The sequence below is a fragment of the Siniperca chuatsi genome, linkage group LG9 (genome assembly GCF_020085105.1).
Source record: "Siniperca chuatsi isolate FFG_IHB_CAS linkage group LG9, ASM2008510v1, whole genome shotgun sequence".
Classification (NCBI taxonomy): domain Eukaryota; kingdom Metazoa; phylum Chordata; class Actinopteri; order Centrarchiformes; family Sinipercidae; genus Siniperca; species Siniperca chuatsi.
In genome coordinates, this window is record NC_058050.1 from 7,267,426 (window position 1) to 7,283,335 (window position 15,910).

Sequence of the window (15,910 nt, forward strand, 5' to 3'; positions counted from 1 at the left end):
TATGTCTACAGATGCTGTTATTTCATTAACCATCACGCATGCTTTGTGATGAAATATGACCTTCAAACCAGGCAACTGCAAGAAGTCGGAGGGCCCGCTGGTTCCGGTGGTTTGGGGGTTCAGTTACACTGTAAGCTCTGTGATGCCGAAATGCACCTTGGGAGTCGTAGTTAACTTATCCCTCTACGTTTTTACTTACATAGGCTTGTACCTTTTTGACTTTTCATAAAAACCAAATATGTTCTAAAGCAGTTGTTAATGTTTGTACTGGTGATTCAACCTTTAGGCTACATGTGCTTCAACTCATGTAACATTGTCTGTGGGGATAAAATGAGGAACCAGGGGCGTCTGAAACATGGTCTGACCCTAACTCCAAAGTCAGTGTTGAATGACAGTGCTCCCTAGCTGTCTCCTCCTCACTGTCCAATCACTAAATAGCTTTGAGTTTCTAGTTACTTTAGGAACTGTTGCTATGGAGCTCATACCTCAACACCCCACACAAAGTTATCCCCTGGATGTTTCACAGTGGACACAAAATACTAATTACAGGGATTTATCATATTCAGAGAGGAAACAGCTGTTAGTAAAGATTTTTTAGGAGGAAAGCGCATGTGAAGGAATGCAGGTCCAGTCGGTGCCACTCGGCTCTGTCACCATCGGACCGCAGTCTTGGCGCGATGGGACGCTCCGCTCCATCCGTCGGGCGGAGCGCCTGGTGCGGCAGACTCGGGCCGGGCGGTCCGGGACTTGCAGCCGTCCCCGGAGCTGCAGCGCCGCCGCCGGTTTCACCCCAAAGCGCGCAGACGGCACAGCGGAAACCACCGAAGATAAGATCACAGCGGAGGAATGCGGAGAGAGTCGTGACTCCATCTGCAAAAATAAGATGTCGAGGCCCCAAACTACAGGAGCGATGGTGAGAAAACACAGGCTCGAAGACAGACCCTGAACTGAGGACAATTCACTGAACTGACAAAACAATATTTGGTCAGCGTGATAAAGTGTGACACTCATAAGGAACAATATGTAATACAAACATCTGCAGATTATATTTATAGCTTACTTTTAAGTTGAGATCTAAGTTCTTGAGAATTTAGGACGAGGTGGGATGTTTTCATATGAGATAACACACTAAAAGTACTACAAATTAATTATTGAACAACTTGAACTTTTTATACATTAGGCGGTAAGACAATGACAAATAGTGGTGTAAGAAGTATTCATATCCTTTACTTAAGCAAAAGTAGCCTATATACACAAGAGTATAAATTTACTCCTACAAGTAAAAGTAGCCTACATAAGTATACATCAAATGTAAAAGTATTCATTATAATGAATGGCTCCGTTCAGAGTGTTAAAGTGTAACATACATACAGTATTACATTATTGGATTATTATTACATATTAACATAAGCACCATTTTACTATTGTCCTTGTTAGAGCTGGCTAATTTGAACTACTTTACCCTCTTTATATACTGTTGGGCAGTTTAGTATGTAACTAATCATATCTTAGAAGCTGAACACGTTTTGTAAATAAAATCTTTCTCTGCAAAGTAACTATTAGGCTAACTAAAGCTGTTTAAATAAATAAAGTGTAGTTAAAAAGTGCAATATTTCCCTACTCAAGTTATGTACAAGTACCTCAAAATTGTAACTTGGGAACTTTCTACCACTGACTCAGACATTTGGAAACTGCAATCTATTTTTCTTCTGAAGTTCCCCAGTGGCTCTCACAGATCACCTGTGGCCCCGTTCCCGCCTACCAGCTTGCGTGAGCAGTGTGCTGGGGTCAGCGTTGCCGTGGCCAGTGACTACATGCGGAGGGTGCGGGAGGTGGAGGGCCAGCTGCGCAGGCAGGCCGGCAGGGTGACCCAGGAGGGCATCAAGCTGGAGAGGGAGAGGGGCCACCTGGAGAGGATGCTGCGCAGCCTAAGGACTGCTCTGACTATCAACAGGAGGAGCTCTGAGGGGAGGACCAGGAGGCCGTCCACTGCTGAGACGGTAAGTTTACACAACCTGGCTGTTCGCGTTTAACCAAGTCAGTGAGAGGGTCTTGTATCTGCTTGGGTGCAGAGTAAGTGGATGTTCGACCATGTATACAGATTTTTTCATCTTCACAATTCAACCCTAAATGTGACCCAACTTGTTCTTGTCAGGATGCTCTTCGCTACACTGTGCTTTGTTCTTTGGGCCATAATGGAATAAATACAGTCACATAACCAGATGATCCACGAGGAAAACACTGAATCACTTATCGTTTCAGGGCTGCTGTTTTGTTTCTTTCTGACTTCTGACCTTCCTTACGAGAATAAACATCAAAAAGAGTGTTTCTCCACAGGGATCAGCTGTGGTACCAGAGTCGAGGCTCAAATTGTCTGACATTTGCGCTTGCCTTAAATGTTTGGACTTTTGGTCTCAAGCACTTCTAGACTTGGACTTTTTTATGTTAATCTAAGTTCAAAAGAAACTAATAATTTAGCCAATTTTTAGTTTGTCTGCACCGCACCACAGGAAATGTTTAGTGATTTCACATGCAGAAACACGCATGTAATGGCTCTCAAACTTCCATACATTTTTTAAAATCCTTTCAATAATGCCTGTGAAATATGTTAGTTTTCACAGCCATTACAGCTTAATCCAACACCAGACGTGGTGTAAGTGATACTACAGACTACGGATTAATTCATGAAGCTCTGTATTGTGAATTTCATTTGTCAAGGATAGGAGATGTGTTCGCTGACAGGTCTGCTCTGCTGCAGGAGAGAGATGGTGCTGATTACTTGTTGTTGTGTGAGAGAAGAGAGCTGGCCCAGTTGAAACAGGATCTGGAGGGAGTGCTGAGAAACACACTGACCCAGCTACAGGTGATTTATAACGTTACTGTTCTGTCTTCACTGGTTGACTCATTTTCCTTTTAAGCCTCCCCCCCACACTCTGCTTCTTTCTCTCTCTTTTCCACTTGCCCTTTAATGTGATTTACTGGCATGAGTGATGGAAGAAAAACAAGACTGCCAAAGCCTTCACGCACCAATAACCTCAACCCTTCTCTCATAACCACTTCATATTTGTTGGGGTTTTTTGTTGTTTTTCTGGCACGAATATTATGAACTGTTATATAAAACAAATTTTTTCTGACTTTTTATAGACTAATCAATCAATCGCCAGATTAATCAAAAATGGAAATAATCGTTAGTTGCAGCCCTAATGCGTCCTTTTTAAGACCCCCTCTGTCTCTTCCAGGCCCTGGGTCAGAGCAGCAGACAGCTGCTGGACTGTGCCAGTGAGAGGGCTCGTGTCCTGGAACTACTGCCTCACTGCAGCTCTGCTGGAGGACACCACAGCGCTGCTCAGACCTTCACCAAAACAGACCCAGTCAGCCCCTTTACACCAGGTACACTCAGGACACAAAGTAAAACCGTATCAATCCCTGCAGGCAATCATGCTGTTGCAGCAGCTCACACAGAGAAACGACAAATTACACAAAACACAAAAGGAGTGTCATTTTACACATGATGGTGTTTAGTAGGTATACTGTTTACCATGTTCACCATCTTAGTTTAGTGTGTTAGCATGCTAACATTTGCTAATTAGCAGTAAAGACAAAGTACAGCTAAGGCTTATAGGAATGTCTTTAGTTTTATTTGGTCATAAACCAAATTATTGGACAAATTAAAAATGACCCGATGTCGGCGCTAAATGAAAAGTCAGGGGATCACTAAAGTTGCAATTCATCCTGGGGGGAACATGAATGGCATTCATTGTTTTCAGTCTGAACCAAAGTGGTGGACCGACAGACCGATATTGCCATCCCTAGAGCCACACCGCTAGCATGGCTAGAAACTGTGCAAGACTGTAGGCCTTCACTTTATTTAAAGAAATTAATTGCTTACTGAAAATGTAATTTTGATACAGTATGTGCATTTGTAGCTGTCTATTATTCACAACGGGGAAAGTAACTACTGTATACGTAGAGTGCAAATGGGTGCATTATTATCACAGTATATCTCTATAGAACATAGAATACATACTACCACATACTCTCATCACTAACTACCCTTAACAGTGTACTTGCTTACCGTCACTACAGTCACAAAAAGATCATATCTGGCACAGCAGTTTAAAATGACCCACTGTGTACTCAGAGGTAAACAGTTGTAGTATTGTAAATGGTAACAGGAAATGCAGTTGCAATTTAGTGCCAATGCAATTTAGGCTGGACCCTACAAACTCACTGTTCTTGTGACCTCTTGATTTGTTTTTGTTTTGTTTTGGGTTTTTTTTTGGGGGGGGGGGCGATTCAATTCAATTTTATTTATATAGCGCAATAGAGACAGTCCACTATAGCTAGCTTAAATGAAATAAATCTTTTTTTTTTTTTTTTTTTTTTACATCACTGATTTGTCTTTTGGCAGAATGTAAACAGATTTTAGAGTCGTCCAGTTTGACAGTCAACCAGTCACAGCTACTGAGGAAAAACATCAGACAGACGCTAACCAGTGCAATCACCAGGCAGAAAGCTGTTCACCATACAGTCAATGACGGCCTGGTGAAGAAAATGGCAGAGACAATCAGTCTGCAGGTAGACACAAATACAGCAATGTGTTTAACATCTTTGACATCAGAATTATAAAACATAGTTTCCATTTTATTCTGTCTTTTGTAGCAAAGCCTGACTTTGATGTCAGCAGCCACCAGACAGGCCCTGTTTCGCAAGCAGAGGGAAATTAACTGTATTCGTCACAGCCACGACAGAGTGCAGGTTAGTGTGTATGTGGAACAGGAGCAGTGACTTTATTTGAGATTCAGTGACAATGTGCACAAGGTGATGTTTTCCCCGTGTTATTGTTTACAGGGTCCAGAGTACAGCGGTGACATACTGTCCAGAGAGAAACTCAACAGGCCTCTGGTGCAGGTTTATCAGAGACACCCAGGGACACAGTTACCTGAGGCTGCTCATCTCATACAGGTGTTTACTGCTTCCAAAATGTCTTAAATGATGGTTGCAGAAATTTGGCTACCACCCTCTTTTTCATACTTTGTAAATGGGTTCTGAGATGTAACTAATGGCTTTATTCATTCCTAATCAATTGTTAATGCTTAAAAGATCAGTAATAAACCACTGTATACACCATTTGGCTGGTGTATATCGTCCTCCGGTATAACTTATTTTGTCTTTTTATTCTATAGCTCTTTAATTCATGAGGAAGAGCCCTCATAGTTTGACCACCTAACCTCTGGAAAAAAAACTGCAAAGCATTCAAACTAAAACTTATTTTTCAACCACTTATTAAAGCAGTATTAAAAATATTTTTAGCCAGTTTGGGGCACTGCAACAAGCTGTTAACACAACATTGACATTATCACCTTATAAAGTTGTTATGCCAAACATGTCAGCAAACAGTTGCTCATTTAGACATCCAGCAAACACAGAGCAACATTAGCATCCATTTGAAGTTGTGTTCCTTGCCACCTGATGAATGTAAGTCTAATATTCACTCTTTTAGCTCTGTTTTGGTCTCCACCAACTCCTGAGGGAAATATCTGGCTCTTTAGCTGGTTCACCAGCTAGTCTCTAACTGTGTCTGTCTGCTGAGAAGGTAGTGTACAGTGAGTTTCTCAGAGCCTGCTGAACCAAAACAGTGAAGCTGCAGGCCATAAAACCAAAACAATGAGCTAAAAAATGCTAAAACACTTCATAGAGCTCAGGGGAACTGCAGAGTTGGGTGATAATTCTCTGCGCGTTTGTTACTATGAGCAACATTACACATTCACATTACATATAGCTATTTGACCCAATGATAATATAAAAAATACTGATTAGTGCAGCTTTAATATTTACAACTGCAGCCTAGTTTATTTTTTCACAACCTGGAAAGAAAATATTATATAAGCTTGCACCCACACCTCTGCATACAACAATCTGCATGACTAATCTAAACCAAACCAAAACAGGGACTTGTCTCTTGACACTGCCACAACACATTATAAGGGTTGTTAGGAGCTGCAGATAAAGAGGCGACCCAAAGACATACACTTACAATCAAGCAAGACGTGGAGTAGAGGTTCATCACTCCACTGTATCTTTAAACTTAGATAGGTAGATCTAAGAAAAGTTGCCTTTCAGATAAGATAGTAGCAGCTTCTCTACTCGTGTGAAAACAAACAGAACCAGTATCTCTTCATATTTAAATATGCTTGCAAATTTTCACACCATATATTTAAAAAAAAACATTCAGTGGTTTAACACTCACCTCCCCTGTTGTCGCCTACTTAGTGTCTCAAACAAACCAAACTAGGCTAAATGTGTTTCTTGTTTATCTCTCAGAGCAGTGCAGTGCTGAGGCGACGTCTGATGTCTTCTGAGGGTGAGCTGGCGAGGCTGCAGCACACCTGTCTGCAGCTGCTGGACGACCAGCATGGTAAGAGAGCAGCAGCTCAGGTGGACGCAGCTGTCATCCGCATGAGGCGTCAGCAGGTCGACGTGCGAGCCATGCCTTCTTTCCTCCAGCAGGGGGCGTGCAGAAGCCAACTTGCCTTGTCTTGTGTTCAGTAGGGCTGCAGCAAGCATGCAAGTAAAGAGAGAGATTATAGTAATTGTGTTGTGAGAAATAGGGAGCAGTCATGTGCAAAATGTGCTGGTTCAAGACTGATCCAATTAAGAAGAATTTTAATGCTACAGCATAGCTATTTAAGGCAATATTGTTCTTCCAGCTTTGTGGCAACAGCCCTTTCCTGTTTTAATTACCCCCGTGCACAAGGTCAGGTCCATAAAGAAATGGTTTTCCCAGTTTGGTGTGGAAGAACTTGATTGGCCTGCACAGAGCTCTGACCTCAACCCCATCCAACACCTTTGGGATGAACTGGAACGCAGACTGTGATCCAGGCCTTATCACCCAACATCAGTGTTGGACCTCACTAATGCTCTTGTGGCTGAATGGGAGCAGATCCCTGCAACCAGGTTCCAAACTATTGTGGAAAGCCTTCCCAGAAGAGTGGAGGCTGTTACAGCAGCAGATTGTTACTCATAGTTTCAGAATTAAATCTTTAACCACCACATATGGATGTAATGTTCAGGTGTTTACACACTTTTAGCCACACATCGAGTTGGACATTTTCTCTGTTTTCCCTTTGTGCAGTAACATTTTCAACACTTTAATAAACGTTAAAACTAGGTTTATAAGTCACAAAACAATGTGCAAGACTCTTTTGTTGAAAATGTTACACTTCCTGGTCGGAAAGAAAGCAGAGCCAAATTCTGAGTATTTGTCTCAGGTAATTTAAGAAAGCTTGGACAAATGCAGTAAAGTACTAGAAAATCACTTTTAATGGCCTGTATTTATATGTGACTGACAAAATCTTAATTTCCCTGATGCAGCAAACCCCAGCCAACTGTTATTTCAGTGTTAAAAGAAATGCCGAGATTTATTTGCCGTAACCATTTCATTGTGGTCTAATATGGTTATCTTTACTGCAATAAAGCATGACCACGATTGGAACAATGGCCTTCTATATGGCTGAAAAATAGAAACAGAAAAAAAGAGAGTGGAGAGAGATTGAGTAGTGTCTGATATGATTATCTTATCTAACAAGATTATCAAATTTCTCACTAAAAACCATTTATTTATTTAACGAAAGTATTAGTTTATTTATAGAGTTTATAAGATATACACTGACAAACAGCCTTCTTTGTGAACCAAAACAGCTTTAAAGATCTGTGAATTTAACATATTTTCCATATTTCAAGTTAAAAACACTCTTCCTACCTCCTACTCAGATTTCTAGTCATGGGACTGCAGGTCACTTGACAGCCCTCCTACCAAACTCAACGTCTGTCATTAGGAGATAAGACATGATTTAATAAACCTTCCCTGTTTTACCTTGGTACACGCTATGTCTTGTCATGACATAAGACGACATATAATAACCCATATTATATAGATTTTAACCTAAACTAGTGAGTGTAGTTTCCTCACAAAGCCCTATTGATTCTCTTAAATCTGAATGGGGCTATTCTCTGCAGGACAGTGGGCTCGCTGTAAAATCATGGGAAGCTAACAACCTAATTGGATCATAAGTACTTGGGTATGGAGATTCTTGGAGTTAATCAAGAGAAACCAGAAGAAATTTACCTTCAGATCTCTGCAGCTGGGCCGACTGAGGACGCCTGGATAAAGCTGATTAGAAATTGACTTTAAGTCATAAAGACGGAGACTTAAATAGGTTTCTTGTGTTCAACATGAAGACAGCCGGTTTGTTTTAGACAATAACAAGAAAGAGACGAAGTGAAGAGTTGAAGAATCGAACTGCAAGAACATTTTTTCCCTGTGAGACAGAAACAGTCAGTAATGTCGAAGCTGGTTTGCCCTCTGCTTCTCCTTTGTTTACTTCCAGCTGTGGGTAAGTGAACAAAACATTAGTTTGTGTGTGTGTGTGTGTGTGTGTTTGTGCGTATGAATGTACAAAACATGCATGCAATTGCCAATAGAAATGCTTAAAACAGCTTTTGCAGCAACAGCTAAATAGCAGGGCTGCAACTAACGATTATTTTTATCATTGATTAATCTGCTCATTCTTTTCGCAGTCAACTGATTAGCTGGTCTATAAAATGTTTGAAAATAGTGAAAATTGAGCATCGCAGTTTCCTAGAGCCCAAGATGACGTCTCTTAAATGTCTTGTTTTGTCTAACAGTCAAAAACCCAAAGATATTCAATTACTATAATGTAAGACAAGGAAAACCAGCAAATCCTCACATTTGAGAAGCTGGGACCAGCAAATGTTTGGCATCTTGACTTGAAAAATGACAAACAGTTAATTATCAAAATAGTTGCCAAATAATCAACTAATTGTTTCAGCTTTAGCTAATATACCTCATCATAGCTCATCAATTACAATATGTTAACACTTGAGGATGTCTTTGTCTATTTTTAAATTCACAGCAATGGATGGTAGAGTTTTTGTCATTTTCATCATGTTTTGGATCATAATCATGTCACTCCAGCTCCTCTGCAAAGCTAAACTGTGGTTTTAACCAACATGTCTGTCCTTCAGTTCCCCTCTTTTGTTACACCTGTGTGTTCCCCACCATCTCACCTCTGGACTGCATCAGATTCCCTCTCAAGTGTCCACCCGGGCAAGTCTGTCTGTCCAGCAGAGCTGTGGGCGAGAAAGGTGAGGGCGCCTCAAGTCACTGAACAAAATTTAAATGAATCAAAACTGAGAAAAAGAACTGAGAAAGGTGGTGCCAAGCACAGAGGGAGATTAGTCAGTGTGGTTTCTCTCTTCCAAACGTATGTTCCATTTTCAGGAGACTTCTGTGTGGTGTTGTATGAGAAGAGCTGCGTCCTTCCCTCCCTGTGTGGAGTCACGGGTGAAAAATACACCATGGGACTCAATTTCACCTTCACCAATGAATGCTGCAACACACACCTGTGCAACGGAGCTGCAACACCTGCTACCCCTAACTGGACTGGCACATTACTCACAGTACTTATTTCATACTCAGTTTGGTGAATAGAAAAATATTAAAGCAGTGTGGAAGAGAACTAGTTTGACACACATGAAGCAGAGTTGCCGTTTCTTCCCTCTAACAGACTGGCATTCTACTTAATTTTCTTTTACTAACGGTGCGCTAATCTGTGCTAAACCACGTTTGTTTTACCACGAGTGTGAGGTGCAAAAATAGTATTTTTCTCTGATTATTGCTAACAACATCTAAAGACATGCCTTTCTGGTTGCAGAGCTGTTTTTGGAGGAGGGAATGGGGAGACATGTTTAGCTTATGTTCCCATGATTTAGTATTTTTATGCAAACTGTGATAAAATAAACTACCTCTAACCACTTATCAGTCAAATATTTGTACTTTGTACACACTGTGTCATATTTACCCTCTGTCCTTAGATCCTCTATGAAAAAAGGAAAAAACTCCCCCCCAAAAGGTACACATACAGAGTAGGCGGTAGTAGCAGTAGTAGAATTCAGTGAAAAGAAACATAATTACTGTAAAACACAGGTTTCAGTCTGTCCATTGTTTTCAGTGATTTTAACAAATGAAATCAAATGCTATTTTAGCTGTATTCATGTGACAGAAGTTCAAACAGTATCACTTCAGACTATGTGGTGGATAAGGTATCACTGAGACCCTCTACAAGGCCCGAAGTGAAAGCTTTACTTAGAGTGAGAAACTCCACACCTGACCTGACCTGTACATGACCTGCAGGCAGAACTTCAATTAGCTTTTGTAAGAAAAAAGGTCCTTAGGTAGATGACGCATCAGCTTTATTTGCATTATGATAAGATGGCTCATGTATTCAGATTAACTAAAAAATTATTTCATGAACACACACCAAAGTGATGGAAGTTACAGATCACTACTGACCGAGGATTGATTCATTTAAAAAGTATGAGTGAAGCAGAGGAAGCAAATACAAGAAATATTGTGAGGTAATTCCTGAATTAATTGTTCACCCACTGTACACAAACAGTAGACCTTATATTAAAGATAATTTGAGAATTACATTTTTCCTATCATCATATAGGTTGCTTACAAACTATATGGAGTTACACCACCTGAACAATGTTTGTACTCATATAGCACTGGCCAAAACTCATGTGATCGGTGTAAAATTTGAGCACAACTCAAATGATCTCAGTTGATTATTTATAGGCACAGACAAGAAAAACTTAAGTAAAATTTTGAGTGCAGGACTTTTACTTGTAACAAAGTATTTTTACACTGTGGTATTGCTACTTTTACTTAAGTGCAACTTAAAAACAAACAGTAGCTCTGTTCCGTTTAATGTCCCAGTGAGCTCACCTGCAAATGGCTCACTTAAATGGAAAGGAGCCATTATTGATGTTATTAGTTCCACTTGTGCTTTTCTTGGCATGCAATTGGTGAAAAGGGTCTTTACCGCATAACGCAATCAACCCACCTGCTGTTTTACTCGTTAAACTGATTGAGCTAGGATAACTATGAACAATGCACCTGTTAAAATCAGGACAACTTGTGCCATTGAGTTGTTTTTCAAGAAATAACCAGTGAGTGGCGCCGTTTTGTTTCTGTCTGCTTCCTTTTAACCACCAGGTGCTGTTGATTTGGCTCCAACTAAAGAGAACATCATCAGTGATAATACTCTTTACTTAAGACTGATTTAAAAAAAAAAAAAAAAAAAAAAAGTCTAAACCTTAAAATACAAATTAAACGTTATTTTTGAGCAAGAGTTTCGGGCATGTTTTACCTGTCACTGTTTTTCATGTTGCCGCTGTTGTCCTCCACTGATGGAGGAACACTACCGACGTTTGAGGCTTTAAATCAAACAACCCAGGTGATGAGAAAAGTTTCCCGGAGAAAAACGCCGACTCTGCCGCCGCCGTACCTGCACCTCCCAGTGTTTGTGGACTCGAGGCTGCCGCTGGTGGAGAAGGAGCATTTCTCTCCAGTCAGAGGTATCGGACAGGAGCCTTTACCTGAACCCGTCCGGGAACTCTTGCTCCCGGGTCGGCCTAATTCCAGTCCGCCTAATGTTTCGGGTGTTTCCGTGAAGACTTCGTGCAAGCGGAAAAAAATGCACGTGCAGGTGCAGAGGAGCATTTTGGGCACCGGTGAACCACAGTCTCAGCTCAAACTGGGGACATGCCAAGCCAGTAAATCCACGAGGGACTACCTTTATTTTGAATATGACCTCGACATGTGTGGAACCAAACGCACGGTGAGTTTGAACAATAGCCTAATATTTCCTCCCATGCTAACAGTTTTTAGCAATACTACCGGCCTCTCTTTAGGGCTGGTAACTTCATCTGCTGAGCGGTCCACCCTTTGGTCCAAACAAAATTATCGCAACATCTATATGATGGATTGACATGAAACTTTGTACAGACAGGGCCGGACGATATGTCCTAATGACTTTGACTTTTCCTGTAGCGCCCCCAACACGTCAAAGTTTTCACTTATCATGTAATGTAGTATATATCTCATCATCTATTTGATGGATAGGGACCAAATTTGATACAGACATTCATGGTTCCCAGAGGATGAATCCTACTGACTTTGAGCCCCTGAACTTTTCCTCTAGTGCCAGTTATGGTCTTGAGTGAAATGTCTAAACTAGAGCTGATAAGTTGATTGATTGATTAGTCGATTGTTGGAAAATTAATTTGCAACTATTTTGACAATCAACTAATTGGCTACTTTATTTTTCAAGCAAAAAATGCTAAAAAATAAATAAAAAATAGTTCCTGCTTTTCAAATGTGAGAATTTGTTGCTTTTCTTGATCTTACATTAGTTTTAGATTGTTGGAAGGATAAAACAACACACTTGATGAAATCACCTTGTGCTCTAGGATATTTTGATGGGCATTTGTCACTTTTTTTCTAATATTTTAGACCAAACAATTAAGCGATTTTAATTGAGAAAATAACTGTCAGAGTAATTGATAACGAAAGCAATTGTTAGTTGCAGCCCTAGTCTTAACAACTATTGGATGGATCACCATGAAATTGGGTACACATTAATTTTAATCATAAATTATGGAAGAAGAGTTATTTTCATTTTTTGGTTGCCAGGCCAGTGAAAATATATGTGGGCTAGTGGGGGGGAAAATGTTAAATGGACACTTATCTAGTTTGTTTCTTTGCAGACAAGTAATTACCAGGTGGCCTATTCAAACACACTACAATATGACCCACCAAGTCTCCAAGGACCAATCAGGCGAGCTGTGCCCTTCACCCTGCCTGTTGCATGTTATTATAACAGGTAAGAGTGGTACTGGATCCAGAAAGCATTCTGCACCAAGTTCTTTCTAACATTAGAAATAATTTATTTAACACTGTTTTCTTTTAAAATATGAACAATGTATTTAACTGTTTAGGTACCAATACTCCTACAAAATTGGCTACACACCAAAGATGCGGATGCGCAAGGTCATCAAACCAATGAAGAACAGAGCAAAATTCATTCTGACACCACGAAATGGTAAAACCTGCAAAAATGTATCCCATCAGGCCCAAACTGATTTCTGTGGGCTCTCAGAGGACTTAAAGTATTAGTTTGAGAACTGAAGAAACAGTCTATTTAGAACTTATGGGAAATGGATTGGTGGCCTTAGCCCTTTTTAATGGTCTCACCCAGTAAAAAGCAATGGACAAACTATTTTGCATTTCTTCCTATGGCCACTAACAACATAAAACAATTTTTTTGAATCATTATTACCAATATTAACAGTATCTCCCTAGATTTACTTGATTAGTCATTGTATTGTCATTGAAAACATCTAAAAAAAGAAACTTTTTGAAAAACAAACAGAAAACTATATATTGAATGGCAATATTCTGCTTTAGTAAAAAATGATTAGCAACATTACCTTTTTTTTTTTTTTAATTTAATTACCATTAATTTGGTGTCTCAACTGATTTATCATGTTTTCAGAAAATTATTACAAAGTTGTCTGACTTTTTTTTTCTTGTGGGGCATACATTTACATTATCCTGTTCACAAAGTCCTCGGAAACTAAACAATGTCAATAACTTAGAGTCAACAGCATTTCTGGTCAGTATCATGTGTGTCTCAGCCTTTGAGTCCTTGTATTTGTATTTTGGAAACCTGGATTTATTTTGAGAGCACTAATGAGGGTGAATCTTGAAGCTGGTGCTGTCCTTGTTGCCTGACTGCTTCCTTCTGTCTTTCAGCTCAGTGGGAAAGGCTCTTTCCATCAGACCAGTACATGCTAGGGCAGCCCATGTACTTTGAGGCCGAGGCTCCGTCCATGTCCCCAGACGAAAGACTGTACGTCCACTTGTGTTATGCGACTCCCGAGAGGTCCCACACCTCTGTGCCTCAGTTTCCAGTCGTGAAAAACTTTGGGTAATAAACACCTCACTCTCTCACAAACTGAAGATCTTTATGTATTTTCACTCAGTTTAAAAAAAAAAAAATAAAATGTATATGGTCACGCTTATGGTCAGATTTTCTCTCCCTGTGATTAAAGGTGTATGGTTGAAAGCAAGAACAGTCGCTCCAGATTCATCCCATACAAAAACAATGCTGTGAGATTCTCTGTGGATGCCTTCTTGTTCAAGGGAATGACAGGCCAGGTGAGCAAAGATGCTTTAAGTTATAACCTGAGCAATACCTTAACTGTATTTTATTATTATTATTTTTTTAATGTTTTTCTGCAGCCTTTGCTAATTTCTTTAGTATAAATTGTCTGGTTTCTGTTTGAATACCATGCTAAAAGACTGTAAACCATTTAACTGATGGGAAATGTTGTGATCTGATCTCTTGTATCAGCTCTACATGCACTGCAGCATGTCTGTGGGCAGTTCTGTCCCCACACCTACAGCTAAGTCCTGCAACTACGACACAAAAACAAGAAGGTTGGTTTATTTATTTTTGTTTTTTTTTCTTAAAGAAATTTGAGAATCAGAAATAAAACTCAAATGTGCTGCACAGTTCCTGACACAAAAGGGATCACGTCGTCATCACTGTTTGTTTTTCTCAGATGGGTTGAGCTGTCTGGATCAGACTCGGTGTGCACCTGCTGCGACTACAATTGTAGCTCTGCTGCATCCACAGGTGAGTCATTGCTTCCCTCATTTTCCATAATAAAACACATTTTATAACCATTAAAGAATATGGCTGGAGAAATTCTATATTGTCAACAAATCAATGAAAAGACCAAAACCAACAATAACTTGATCCTAGCATGTATATGATATAGTATGTCTTTATTCCTCTGTGCCTTAGAGCTCCATTGTTATTTAAAACACAACGTGAGCCACACTGTTGCACTGGGTGACATGTTCCTTCATTACCCTCAACATGGCCACTGGTTTATTTTGAGTCAATCATAGACATACACTGTCCTGCTTCTTTAAATACCCATTAGTGCACCAAAAGGTGTATTAATTTGCAACTGTAAATAGTCCCCAATGAATGCAGCATTTACTCCTCCTGGAGTAATGTTCAGGAAATTAAGAATATCTTATCCTTTTTGTTTAAATAAATCCAGCTATATCTGTGACCTGGGTAGTATTGAAAGTATTGGTCCTTTTCATGGGATTGTTTTGACAATATGAAAACACTTTTAAACCACCTTATCATAACGGTGTTTAAATGTAACTGTGCCATTACAGGAACTCACTGAGATTAAATATATTGTGTTTTTACTGCTACATTTAAGAAATTGGATTGATGCTTTTTTTAGTTATGCAGTTTTATTTCAAACCTCTTTTTTTATGCATTTTTGAGGAAATAAAAATGCCATCTGTGAATTTGAGTATGTCTTTTCTTTTTGAATAGTGATTTTTCTGCTGTAATTTGGAACAAACGATATTATCTTCTAATATCACAAATTAAACATTTTCCAGTTACCAAAATAATCAGCAGCAGGCCATGGACAATAGAGCCTAAAATCAAACCTACCACACCCCCCAAAAGGAAGACAACAATAACAGCACAACCAGAGAAGACCGGAGAGTTGACTGAATGGAAGATGACTTTACAGTCTGAAACAATAGCAGTGACACCTGTGGGTGAGGTGGAGAACACGAAGGAGTCGGAGTGGCTGTTAAAAGGTGGAGGAGTGACGTGGGTTGAGGTGGAAGGTGAGGAGGAGCGGGTGAAGGGCTCTGCTGTTGTGGAGGAGGAGGTCACAGAACCTCGCAAAATATTTGAAGAAATCTTTGATTTTGACAAATAAAGCTAACGTTTGTACATGATAAGTTCAGTCCGGGTGGCTCATTTATGATTCCTAACAAGCTCAACGCAATAATCTAAAGGTTTCTATACTTTTTTTGTGTGTGTGTGCAAATGATTGTATTATTACACATTTTGAGAATGTTGTTGGTACTAACTGTGCAACTGGATAGCCTTTTTATATTTGTCACTTGCAATATTGAGTCTACATCTTAACA

The 15,910-nt window shown here is 39.8% G+C and overlaps 3 protein-coding genes and 1 long non-coding RNA gene across 4 annotated transcripts; 3 read left to right on the plus strand and 1 right to left on the minus strand.

The window, feature by feature from the left end:
• The first annotated feature begins 141 nt into the window (after positions 1–141).
• Positions 142–7,188, plus strand: ccdc105 (coiled-coil domain containing 105). Its single transcript, XM_044208284.1, has 8 exons — positions 142–913; positions 1,716–2,000; positions 2,759–2,863; positions 3,240–3,390; positions 4,412–4,578; positions 4,663–4,758; positions 4,852–4,965; positions 6,325–7,188. The coding sequence occupies exons 1-8, from the start codon at positions 620–622 to the stop codon at positions 6,550–6,552; spliced, it is 1,440 nt and encodes a 479-aa protein (XP_044064219.1). The 5' UTR covers positions 142–619; the 3' UTR covers positions 6,553–7,188.
• Positions 6,506–11,376, minus strand: LOC122881735. Its single transcript, XR_006379212.1, has 3 exons — positions 11,238–11,376; positions 9,091–9,153; positions 6,506–6,554 (listed from the first exon to the last, which is right to left on the minus strand). It is a non-coding gene; the product is annotated as an uncharacterized LOC122881735 (long non-coding RNA).
• On the plus strand, positions 8,129–9,841 carry LOC122881734 (sperm acrosome membrane-associated protein 4-like). The gene is made up of 3 exons (XM_044208286.1): positions 8,129–8,396; positions 9,049–9,168; positions 9,305–9,841. The coding sequence occupies exons 1-3, from the start codon at positions 8,345–8,347 to the stop codon at positions 9,508–9,510; spliced, it is 378 nt and encodes a 125-aa protein (XP_044064221.1). The 5' UTR covers positions 8,129–8,344; the 3' UTR covers positions 9,511–9,841.
• On the plus strand, positions 11,027–15,718 carry zp3d.2 (zona pellucida glycoprotein 3d tandem duplicate 2). The gene is made up of 8 exons (XM_044208280.1): positions 11,027–11,708; positions 12,637–12,752; positions 12,868–12,971; positions 13,685–13,859; positions 13,984–14,089; positions 14,286–14,371; positions 14,497–14,570; positions 15,365–15,718. Exons 1-8 carry the CDS (start codon positions 11,229–11,231, stop codon positions 15,694–15,696), a joined length of 1,473 nt encoding a protein of 490 aa, XP_044064215.1. The 5' UTR covers positions 11,027–11,228; the 3' UTR covers positions 15,697–15,718.
• The last annotated feature ends 192 nt before the right edge of the window (positions 15,719–15,910 follow it).

Coding starts and splice junctions, on each gene's coding strand:
- ccdc105 (XM_044208284.1), top strand. CDS start 620: ATGCAGGTCCAGTCGGTGCCACTCGGCTCTGTCACCATCGGACCGCAG. Junction 4,579..4,662: donor CAGAGACAATCAGTCTGCAG/GTAGACACAAAT, acceptor TGTCTTTTGTAG/CAAAGCCTGACTTTGATGTC. Junction 4,759..4,851: donor ACAGCCACGACAGAGTGCAG/GTTAGTGTGTAT, acceptor TATTGTTTACAG/GGTCCAGAGTACAGCGGTGA.
- LOC122881734 (XM_044208286.1), top strand. CDS start 8,345: ATGTCGAAGCTGGTTTGCCCTCTGCTTCTCCTTTGTTTACTTCCAGCT. Junction 8,397..9,048: donor TTGTTTACTTCCAGCTGTGG/GTAAGTGAACAA, acceptor TCTGTCCTTCAG/TTCCCCTCTTTTGTTACACC. Junction 9,169..9,304: donor CAGAGCTGTGGGCGAGAAAG/GTGAGGGCGCCT, acceptor TTCCATTTTCAG/GAGACTTCTGTGTGGTGTTG.
- zp3d.2 (XM_044208280.1), top strand. CDS start 11,229: ATGTTTTACCTGTCACTGTTTTTCATGTTGCCGCTGTTGTCCTCCACT. Junction 13,860..13,983: donor CCAGTCGTGAAAAACTTTGG/GTAATAAACACC, acceptor CTGTGATTAAAG/GTGTATGGTTGAAAGCAAGA. Junction 14,571..15,364: donor TAGCTCTGCTGCATCCACAG/GTGAGTCATTGC, acceptor AACATTTTCCAG/TTACCAAAATAATCAGCAGC.